The following is a 12,437-nucleotide window of genomic DNA, read 5'->3' on the forward strand; positions in this document are numbered from 1 at the left end:
TTCTTAGAGGGAAGATTTATAATAATTTTTAAGAGTGTAAAGGGGTCCTCAGGCAAAAAGTTTGAGAACTACTGATGAAGTTGCATGGAGAGAGCATCAGAATAAGAGTCGAGTATTAGCTTTTTATCACAATTCTTTCATTTAAATCTGTGTGACTTTGAACCCATTACTTGATACCTATGGACCTCAATCTCCCCATCTATAAATTAAGGGGTTTGCTCTTTCTCCCAGTAAATTCTTTACAACTTTAGTGTTTGAACCAATAGAGGTTTCCTAGACAATACAGTCCTAAGGAAATGGATACAAAGAAAAGAACACCAAATTTGCAGTTGGGAGTCCTACCCTCTTCTGCTCCTTACTAGCTGTGTGACCCTAGGCAAGTTATTTGACCTTTTGAGGTTCAATTTCCTCATCTGGGAATAATACTTTTACTTTCTACTCACAAGGTTGTGGGAAGGAATATAATTGTAAAGTAGCATTTAAGTGTGAACTATTATGCATGATGTGGTAAAAAGATCTAGACATTTAAGACCTGGCTCTCTAAAATCTGTTTTCTCATCTAGCCCATCCCTGAATCAGTGAAAGTTTTATATGTGAAAAGATTCTGCCAAACCGGACTCTTTAAACTTTGAAGGCTATAAAAGAAGTTCCAACTTAATTTCCAAGTTCCTCTAATTAATTCCTGGAAGATAAATAATATTTCCATTGACTTCACCTTAAGAGAAATTTAAAGCAATCCTACAGAAAGGGTAGCTTTGTGTGGACTTAGGCACACTAAAACCAGTGATCATTTCTAAATGCTTTCTTAGGGAGAGGGGTTAGAAATGATTAGGACTTTTCCCAAATGACAATATTCAATTTTGTTAACATTAGAAAACATACCTTTTCCCCTTCTACATCTTTTGAAAGTGTCACCATACAACAAATTTTCTATTTTAATTGCCTACTGAATTAATAATTAGAAAGTATGCTACCAAGGCAAACAAAAATTTAATTCCTACAAATAAGGATATAAAATATTCAAAATCACATGCTTTATTGTCTCTTCTAAAAACAAAACCTAAGCTTCTGAAATTCTCTTTCATGTTTTCTTCCTAGGTCCCAAAAGAATCACCTGGAATAATTTCTATACTTGCTTAGCTGTGAACCTGAGATACTTTTGTAGTGGCCAACCTCCTGCCCCATGAGAAGAAACTGATTGAACTGAGAATGTCTGGGATGCTTTACCCAGATTTGCCTGCACCTGTCTTGTCCTCTCTCTGCATAGTGCCTTTGCTCCTTATGTTGAACCAACTGTTGTGTTCAATTCAATTCAATTCATCAAGCACATATCAAATCTTTACTATGTGTCAGGCACTGTGCTAGGTGCAGGGAATTACAAAGAAAAAATGAACAGCTCTCAAAGAACTTATATTTTAGGGGTAGGACATAATGTGCATAGTAATGTAAATACATGATCATTTGGGGAGCAGAAGAAAACTGATCATTGGAGATACAGGTGAAGGGGTGATCTGGGGAAAGCTTTCCTTAGATGCTGAGCCTTGAGGAAGTTAGAGACTTTTAAGAGGTAGAGGTGAAAAGGAAACACATTTCAGATATGGAGGACAGTTTATGCAAGGGCACAAGGTAGGGAATAGAATAAATATCAGGTTCAGGAAATATCTAGCACGTGCATTTAGAGTACTACATCATCTAGTCTTAAGAGATTCTTGGTTCACACAGAGGTTAAGTGACTTGCCTATAATGTAACAGATAATGACTAGTGCCATGGCTTCAACCTAAGTCTTCCTAACTTGATGGCCAGCCCTCTAAATACTACACTACACTCCCTCTCTGAAGTTTTCTCTTCAAAGTTAGGGTTCTACTTCTCTGAAATAATTGGTCAAAATCAAGAAGAGGGGATTTTTCTGTTGTTCAAATAAGATCAAAGACAAAATTGGATAGTACAAGAGTATCTAGTTTAATCCTTTCAATTTAACAGATGAGGACAGTGAGGCCCAGAGAAAGGAACTGAATTAACTAAAAGCCAATATCAGTTGCTATTATCAGATCTAACATATAATAATGCATTTTGCACCTGGACCACAATGTAATTCATTTTGGAAAATAAGCCAAAAGTGTACTACAAAGCAGCAATTATAAAAACAATTTGAGTCTGATTAAAAAAATAGAGAGATCATTCAGCAGAACAGATTAAAGCAACAGGTAAACCATGAGCATGCTGCTCACTGAACCAAAAGACTCCAATTTTAGCAGGAGAAGAAGTCATCATTTTACAAAGAAATTGCTTGGGAAACAGGAAAGCAGTTTGGCAGAAACTGGGCGTAGACCTACATCTCACACACTATCCCCAAGATAAACTGCAAATGAATACATGATTTAGACATGAGGCAACATAAATTTAGAAGAACAAGGAAGCAATAACCTTTCAGCTCTGTGGATAGGGGAAGGGTTCATTACTAAACAAGAAATGGAGATTGCAGAAAACAGAATGGACAATTTTGATGATATAAAATTTAAGTTTTTCCATAAACACATCAAATGTAGTTAAAACTAGAATGTAAACAGGTAAATGGGGGAAAAAATCTTCAGAGTAAAGTTTTTGTTAAAGGGCACATAGCCAAGACATGTATAGAGCTGCCTGTAAAACTAAAGGTCATCTTTCCACTGATAAAAGGCCAAAGGATATGAAAAGAATTATTTCAAAGAAAGAAAACTAGACTATCAACAACAAAATGAAAAAAATGATCTGAAGCACTAATAACTAAAGAAATACACATTAGAGCAACACTGAGGTTCCATCTTCTAAATATTGGCAAAGACGACAATTAAGGAAACTGGCAAATATTAGAGAGACTGAAAGAAAATAGGCACCCTTATGTATGCATTGTTGGAAGGGCTATGAATTGATCCAGCAATTAGGTACTTCTGGAAAGCAATTTGGTACTATGCCCAAAATAATTATAAAACTGTATACTATGACTCCAATCCAAAGATATCAAAGAGGAAAAAAGAGCCATTGGAACAAAAGTACATAAAGCAGCTCTTTTCAGAGTAGCACCAAATTGGAAGATAGGGTAGTACCCACCTCCTGGGGAACAGTTAAACAGATAAGGCAGTATGAAGATAACTGAATATCCTTGTGCCACTAGAAATGATCAAACAAGAAGGTTCAGAGTAAACTGTGATGCAATGTGAAATAAGCAGAACTGGGAGAACAATTTAAATAATGACAGTAACATCATAAAGGAAAAACAACTATTTGAGACTTCAGAGCTGTGATCACTGTAGTGATAAACCACAAGCCAAGAGGAATGACAATGAATTACACAATCTATCAGAGAGGCAATGTACTTAAATCTAGAATGAGACGTGTATTTGGATGTGGTCAATGTGGGGATTTGGTTTGCTGGACTATATGTATTTATTATGAGAATTTTTTAAAAAAAAACTTTTTTTTGGGAGCAGGCAATAAGAAGAAAATTATAACAAAAAAAAACTGGGGGAGGGGTAGCAAACTTGAATTCTTGCTAATTAAGCATATGCATTTTGCACTTTAAAAAAAAACTTATGGAAAGGAGTCATTTTCAGTGTCCTTTTTTAGGTTTAAATGTCAATTTCCCCTAAACTGACAATGTTGAAAATAAGTCCACTGTTATCCATCTGATGAAAGTAAGCTTACCCTTTTCAATTTGGCAGCAGCCTCTCCAGAGCGAATTGCGGTCAGCAAACTTTGTCGAATCTGTTCTGGGTCAGCACTTTGGAATGTTAAAGAAGTTTGTCTCTTAAGGGTGAATGATGGGCGGTCAGTTGATGACTGTCTCTGGCATTTCTGTTCCTTCAGTGAACAGCTAGCTTCCTATACAAAGAAACAGAAAATGTTCAGATGGTCCTCAGGAGCACAACTGAGGAGGAAGAAGAAGGAAGCAGATAAGCAGAAATGACGGGAGATTACTGGCAAGAGATGGCACGCTTGGGAACAGGGACACATTCCAGTTTTATTATTCTTAGAAGAACTTCCAATCTACAAGCATCCTCCATTAAGAGCTCTGTTTCTTTATTTCGGATATATCAACCACTTCTAGGATTTTAAGTGCAAGGAGCGCTAGAAAGTTGTTCTTGTTCCTGCTGTGTCATTTTTTAGTCATGTCTGACTCTTCATGACCCCATTTGGGGTTTTCTTGGCAAAGATACTGGAGTGGTTTGCCATTTCCCTCTCCAGCTCATTTTACAGATGGAGAACTCAGGTAAACAGGGTTAAGTGACTTGCCCAGGGTCACACAGCTGGTAAGTGTCTAAGGCTGGATTTGAATTCATGAAGATGAGTCTTCCAGATTCTAAGCCCAGTGCTCTTACCCACCATGTCACATAGCTACCAGCAGCAGAAATTAGAGAGCAATAAAAATGAAAGAAGAGTTTCTTCCCTTAAGTTCAAGCTATCACAAAAAAGAAATTTTGTTCATTTTAGATTATAATACTAGAATTAAATAATATAATAAAATAGTAACAAAAAATTTACCTTTTTCTCTAGCTTTTTATTAGCAACCAACTTAGAAAACAGTCCTACAATCCAAATACAATGCCATTTCTAAAATGGACACATCATACCATACGTTGGCTAATTTAAGGATCTTGGTGACATTCTAGTTCATTCCACACAATTTTTTTTGTGTGTTCTTGAAAGCACTGCTTTATACAGTGCTTGATACGTAACAGGATTGTTTGACTAAACCCCAAGTTGTTCAGTACTCTAGGAATTCAACATGTTTTCTGTTCTGCCCAATGAAAATTAAACTAAAAAGAAATAGAAACTATCAGTATCAGTGACACAAAACTAATGAAAATTCTTAGGAATAAACATTTAGAAATAACTAAAAAGAAGGTACTTGCAATTTTAGTCTTAGAATTTTTTAAAATATATCTTTATGTAAATACAATTATAAAAGACTTAAAAAAGAAATTAAGCAGGACTTAAAAAACTGAAGAAATTATTCTTCATGTTTAGAATACACCAATATGACAAAAGTGATTATACTATATAAATTAATTTATAGATTTAATGCTATGTCAAATAGTCAGTGTAATATTTTATGTAATTAGACAAAAATAACAATAGAATTAATTTGGAAGAACAAAAGGGAAGCTTCAAGAGAAATATTGGGAGTGTGGGGGAAGCAAGAATTAAAGAAGACAGCAGTGATGCAATGGAAAAAATGGAGACAGAAGACCCAAGTTCAAATTCTAATTTTCTCTTTGGCTCCACACGTGCTAAGAGAGCTTTTAGGCTTCCTCAATCCTACTTAATCTTCAGCCACACAGTTTGCATCTCAATACCGTGCTGTTAGGTAACTAGGTGTGCTCCAATCCGGGACGACCTCGAGGGCAGGGAGACTCCACCCATCAGGTATCTCCGGGGGAGAGGCGGAAATACCCGAGCTAGCCGAGCTAGCTCGGTCTGACCTTCTCGAACCCCCGCTGTTCATGGAGGGCCTCGTAAGACTCTAAGATTTAGAAGTCCCACTTTTACCTGCCCGAGACTGTCCACACAGAATTGAGCTTCCAGTCCCAACAACGTAACATTTGTGTATTCTTAGACCTCAGTTTCCTCATCTTTGAAATGAAGAGGCAAGAGTTGAAGTTCTCTAAGGTCTTATCTATGATGGTTACTAGATCTCACATTACATCATAAATGAATGCCAAATATAATCACACCGTATCATAAAATTATCATCAAATTGGAGACAAGGTGGTACAATGAATAGAACACTGGTCTTATAGTATAAATCTCACCTCTAATAGTTACTAGCTCTGTGATTTTTGGCAAATCACTTAATATCTATTATGAGTTGATTCTCTCGAGTACTTATCTATTAAGTCACAGATCTATATCCCTGTAGGGAGCTCCCAATGCTGGTGAGATCAGATTCTCTGTGTACTGGAATACATAATCATCAAAACGACTTGGTGCTTATTAAAGAATTAAAACTTAGACCAGTGACACAGATGAAATAAAAGAAAGGGAATAAGCATTTGTATAGCTCCTAGTTATGAGCCACTGCCCTAAGTGCTTTACAAATATCATCTCATTTGATCCTTACTTCATCCTGAAAAGTAGAGGCTGTAATTATCCCCATTTCATAGTCAAAGAGACAGAGGCTAAATGACCAACTCCAGGTCCAGTACTTTATCCACTGCATCACTTAGCTGCCTCTGATAAGCAAGACCCAGAAACAATAGTGTGAGATGAACAGAGGAACGTAAACTACCAGGGAGAGGGTCTCTTTTACTTGACAACATCTGTTGGGAAAACTGGAAAGTATTTTGACAGAAATTAGGTTTAGATCAACAACTTATACCATATATCAACAATAAGTGCCAAACAGTTATACAAACTAAACATAAAAACTCACATTATAAAAGAGAATAGGAGATGCTTTTTATAGCTATAACTAGGAGAAGAATCTTCAGTCGAACAAGGAATAGAGGCGATCATAAAAGATAATTATGAACAATTTTTACTACATAAAATTAAAAATGCTTTTATATGAAAATATCAAAGTAGCTAGAATAAGAGAAACTGTCAGAAGGGGGAAATCTTTGCATCAAATGCCTCTGAAAAAGCCCAACATTCACACCTGCCCAAACAGGCATATGCATGTGTGTTATGATGAGATCAAGAGCTTTTCTGTTAGATAAAAGGACAAAGGATGTTGACCAACTGTTTGAAACTATCAACAACCATATTATTACTCCAAGTTACTAATTAAGATCAATGCAATTCAAAACAACCCTGAAGTTTTATCTCACTTCTCTCAATACAACAAAAACTGATATAATCAATGTTAGGAGAGCTTAAAAGACAGGTACACTCACTTACGCAGTGTTGGGGGAGTTTTGAATTTATCTAATGTAGTCAAACTCAAATAGAAATGGATTTCTGCAATAGCACATTTGACTTAGAAAATCACAAATTAACATTATCTATGTTGTATTATACTTATATTTATTTTGTTAAACATTTCTCAATCTTGTCCCCCCAGCATCCTCCCACCCAAGTTTAACATCTTTGGTTCAAACAACCAACCTGAAAAACAATTTGAAATTGTAAAGAAAAAAGTCACTTAATTGTTCTTCCTCTTCCTTTCCCATTACACATATACTTCCAAGAGGTCAAAGGTAGAGAAAGAAAAGCTTAATAACAAAATATTCACTATAGCCCTTTCTGTGGGAGCAAAGAATTGGAAACAAAGTGTGTACTTTTCAACTGGGACATGCCCAAACAAACTAAATCACAGCCTGGTGGAAGGTGTGAAAAACCTGCCATCAGGAAGACTCGAGTTTAAACAGTGGATGACACACTTCCTATTTGTATGACTCTAGGTAATTCACACTGAACCTACCTGCCTCAGTCTTCTCATCTATATGATGGGGATAATAACAGCACCTACCTCCCAAGGTTATTGTGAAGATAAAATATTCGTGCTTTGCAAACCTGAAAGCAGTATTTAAATGTTAGTTTTATAAATGTAATGAAATTTTGTGTGGTAGGAAATGACAGATATATTACTTTAAAAGAAATGTGATGTGACTTGAAATGATAATTAGAATATGTATATGTATGTATGTATATGTATATATATATATATATATATATATACATATACATACATATATATACATACACACATTTATGACAGTAATGTAAAACAGATAATAACAAAAGAATTCAGACTGATTAAATGTAATGACCAATCTCAATATTGAAGAGTTTGCAAAAAAAAAAAAAATGCTCCCAGCAAGCTGTATCCAATCCAGAACTTGATAGATGTTATCAGACACAATACATGTGCCAGTAAATCCTGCTTAACTGTTTGTTTTTTTTTGTTTATTTTAAGGGAAAATTTAGTGGGCGATGATTTAAGGGGGAAGGATGTGGTGCAAATACAAAAGGCATTAATAAAATCTTTTTTTAAAAAATTCATTAAAAATTGTGATAGAAATGACATTAACCCCATTCAGTAAAAAAAAAAAAAATCGAAACTAAGAATTCTACATTGTAAACAGAAGCTCAGTATCTGAGGTTATGTGCTCTATTTCTGGGGCAAATGCGACTTTGAGATTCTCAAGATAAAGGAGAACACTTGTCCAAAAAAAGAACTCTTCATAACGACACTTCAGTGAGACAAAAGGACACAAATATGGAATATATGGGAAGAGGGGAAAGCCTTCTGAATAGACTAAAACTTGACTTGGCAACGTGTTAAGTGTTATGTCAAACTCAGGATGTTTAAAGTAGTTTGAAATACTGTTGGAACTTTAAACTGAACAAGAAAATACAGTCTACATTAGCATACTAAAAAGCCATGAAGTACATAAAGGGAATATCACTGCAATGGCTGTGATTCATACAATGAATTTTGCCCCCTCTATTTATCATACTAGGAAGTCAAAACACACCACTTTCCCCTACCAAACCCCAGGCCCATAATCTCTTGCTTCAGAAATAGGATACTGCCCATATGTCACACTGACTGTATTGGACACATTTTTTTCTTTTTTGTGAGAATGAATGTAAATCTAAGAATCTGAAATTGAACTAGAAAAAAAAGTGGCTTCAGAACATCTAAGATGTATTTAAAATTTCCTTCACTTGGTTTATTGTTGGGGAGGGGATATTCTATCAGAAAGGTAATAATGGATTGGGGAATGACTGAACAAACTACAGCATATGAATGTAAGGGAGCATTATTGCACAGTGTGCTGAAATTACAATAAACAGGAATTAGGAATTAAGAATATAAAGGGGAACATGGCAGTCACTTGCCCCAAACTGCCTTCTCAATTAATCATTAATTAATATTTAATCTAGAGACTACATATTAAATTAAGAAATACACAAACAAGAAAATCTACTAATAAGGAAATGAAGGGGGCATGTTAATGCTTTTATTACAAAAGGCATTTTTCTCAAGTCTTTTTCTATGAACTTATTTCTGATATGTTTTTATCAATAGAGAAAAAACATGACATTTTCATACACAAAGCACGAGCTAATAATGGAATCTCTGTCAGGACAACGGGGTATCTTTTGCCCATTTAAACAATCACTTGCGTAAAGAAGAATTTAGAAACTACAAATAGGAAATGGTCATTAAACCTGTGTGCATAAAGTGTAAAACAATTAATTTAAAAGTTTTTTGTTAACGCTACCGCTTGTTTGTTTTTAACTCAGTCAGTTGTCTGGCCTAGCTCATGTCATACAAATATATCCCATGATACCTGTCAATTCTAAATTAATGTCTTATGCAGATCTAAACAGTGAATAATAAAAAAAATAATGACCATTTATTACTCCAGAATACTGATGATGAAGCATGCTATCCATGACAAAGAAGTGATGGATTTATAGATTGAGGGCAAAGAATGATGTGTGTATGTGTGTGTATATATACATACATGTGTATGCATGTGCATATCTACACATACACTCAAAAAACATAAAACATAGATCTCACATGCACACATGCATGAAAAAAAGATTTCTGATAATTAAAAATACAGAAGTTGGGAAAGAATGATAGAGATATGGAGTGTTGCACGCACTTTCAGATGAGATCACTATCATTGGTTTTATGTAACAATTTAACATTGTTACTATATACTCTTCTTGACAGGCTGAGGATACAAAATGAGACACATTTATGTATACTTCCATATACCTATGTATGTATATATATATATATATATATATATATACACACACATAACATATACTTGTATATAGATATTGAAGTAATTTGTTTTGTTTATGCATAATAGTTACAAGGAATCAGCTTTTATTTAATTTTACTTTCCAACTGGGTAGGGAGTGAAGGGAGAAAAAAAATAGGGGTGTGTGTGTGTGTGTGTGTGTGTGTGTGTGTGTGTATGATGTATGTATTTCAGATGGAAACTGTTGCATGTACTTTCAGATATGGTCACTTTATCATTGGTCTCATGTAATTGTTTAATTTTGTTACAAGATGATAAAACATACTATCCTTGATGAAGAAGTAATAATGGATTTATGGTACAAGAGACATGTGTATACACAGCATGCATATATATATGTATATATGTACATATGTAAATATACATATACAAAAGCACATACAGACATGAAGGGAATTTGTTATACTTAACTGTATATTTGTTGCAAGAAATTTGTTTTCATTTCCAATTGGTGGGGGTTAGAAAGGAAGAAAAAAATAGATTTTTGTTCAGCAAAAAAAGTAAAGTGTATTGGGGATGGTGCTACAGATGTAGAGGGCTGTGTGTGCTTTCAATGAAGGTCACTGTATTATTAGTTTTATGGAATGTTTAACTTTGTTACATGATGCCTCTCACAGAATGGGAGGTAAACGATAAATGTTTTAAATGTTGGTGAAATTAAAAAGAAAACACGTAAATAAAACTTTAAAAGTGAAATCAAACTTGCAAAAGGAGAGTAAAGTCATATTTACCTTTTCAGATGGTAGAACTCCCAGTAACTTATCTAATGGATTATTTTTTTCCTCCTCCTCTTTGGAAGCTGATGAAGGTAGTCCAGGAGATGGACCCTCTCTGGATGACTGCCTCGGGATAGTACACGTTTTACTGAAAGACTGTGATCTTTTGACTACAGCAAGTGCAAAAGGAGAAGGAGCAGCAGTTGTGTATGGCCGTGGTGCACCAAAAGTCCTCAAGGCTTTTAAGCTGAATGCTGCTGGCTGAGCAGAGGGAAGGTTCACCGGTTTCGGGGGTTTGATGGGAGAAGTTGGAATTTCTATGTGTCTCTGACTGATGTCATGATCAGTTTGTTTGTCAGGTAATTCAGACGGGAAGTTAATTGTCTTATTTAAAGGAGAAAGCATTTCCTCTTGGGGAGATGATAACTTCCTTTCCATCTCTTTATGCTTTAGTTCATTTTGAGCAGAACTTGTAGCAGCATTGACACTTTTGGCAGCTGCAGATGTAACATAATGACCTGAGGCCCTTTTCTGCATCTGTAGGAAAAAAGAACTAGGTTTTGTCTGGGGACTTATCACCTTAGATCTTCCTTTTGGATCCATAACACTATTTAGGTGTTCTAAATTCAGTACCAATGGAGTTGCAATGGAGTCTTTATTTACTATGGAGGCAGGTTTTGTAGAAGATACAATCCCGTCAGTGACGTTTCTTTCATTTCGGATACAATGCTCCATTTCCAATTTGGGTTCATATTTCATGTCAGCCTGTGTCTCCCTTGTACTTTTAGAAATAAGATCATCTGTTTGGATAGCAGATTCCTTTAGCTGCTCACGTGGCTGGCAATTTTCAGACATATGTATCCCCTGATCATTTTTATTGTACCTCATAGTTTCTGACTCCCAATCCTTCAGAATGTCCAGGGACTTGGGAGGTACTATTTTGTAAGTTGTCATTCCAATTTTGGGTATGTAGTCTCTTGTAATTTCATTAGAAGGTTTTGGTTTGGTTTTGTGATCAGGTTTATAAAGAGGATAACTCTTTATACAGGAATCAGTTAGAGTTTTATCAGTCCCATCTACTGGAACAAACAGATCATCATTGCCATGTGTAGGACTTACATCTTTAAGGTTGAGTGTGTCTTCTTGCCCATTTAGTGGTCTCTGGTTCTTGAGTTCTCTTGAGAAATCTATAGAACCCTGTGACTTGAAAGATGACTTTTGAGATGATTTATTGTTATTTGAAAACTGTATGTTTTCCTCGCCTCTGAAGTTTGACAAATTATGATCCAGGTGAGCAACTGTTTCACTTAACATATTATTGTCCAAATTGTTATGGAACTGAGTTGTCTGAATTGCTGCATCTTGAGTTTTTATCTTTTCTAAGTTAGATTGACTCAGTTTCTGATCTTGAATTGGTGAAAGTGATTGAGACTTTTCCTTGTTACCTACAGGAATGCCATTTTTATATGCTTGAGAGTCTAATGGTCTGTCAGTTTCAAGCTTGTTATTTTCAGTAACATCAGCTACACTGATTTCTACCATCTTTGTTCCATTTTTCACTTTCTCATCAGAGTCCGCTGGAAGGAGCATCATATCATTATGATCTTTGAGAAAAACAAAGCAAAATAATTTGTAAGTAATACTTTAATACATAAAGAAAAAGAAAATTCCCACTGCAAATGACTAATATACTATAGGACTGAGCTCTACATATTTTTCTTATATTCCTATCTATAAATACAGTTCCCATGTTATCCATAATTTTTAAAAACCTAGTACTTAATACAAGTTTATTTAATTTTTAAAAAGACCTCATGGGATCATTCTCAAAGGAAATATTTCCAAAAAGCAAATAAGCAGTTCATGTTCTTTGTTGCTTTAATTCCTCTTCTTTGATCAATGTGCATTTACTATCACCTACAAAGAATACAACGCTGCTAGATGCTGTGA

The 12,437-nt window shown here is 35.1% G+C and overlaps 1 protein-coding gene across 7 annotated transcripts in view; it reads right to left on the minus strand.

The window, feature by feature from the left end:
- The window catches only part of COBLL1 (cordon-bleu WH2 repeat protein like 1), a 179,299-nt gene that overhangs the window by 6,147 nt on the left and 160,715 nt on the right, over positions 1 to 12,437 (minus strand). For all 7 annotated transcript variants that reach the window (XM_072612177.1, XM_072612175.1, XM_072612176.1 and 4 more), the window contains 2 exons: positions 10,503 to 12,091; positions 3,683 to 3,859 (listed from right to left, as the gene is read on the minus strand). In XM_072612177.1, the coding sequence (XP_072468278.1) occupies positions 3,683 to 3,859; positions 10,503 to 12,091 (1,766 nt within the window). The remainder of the gene's footprint in view (positions 1 to 3,682; positions 3,860 to 10,502; positions 12,092 to 12,437) is intronic.

This window comes from Notamacropus eugenii, chromosome 5, assembly GCF_028372415.1.
Source record: "Notamacropus eugenii isolate mMacEug1 chromosome 5, mMacEug1.pri_v2, whole genome shotgun sequence".
NCBI classification, from domain to species: domain Eukaryota; kingdom Metazoa; phylum Chordata; class Mammalia; order Diprotodontia; family Macropodidae; genus Notamacropus; species Notamacropus eugenii.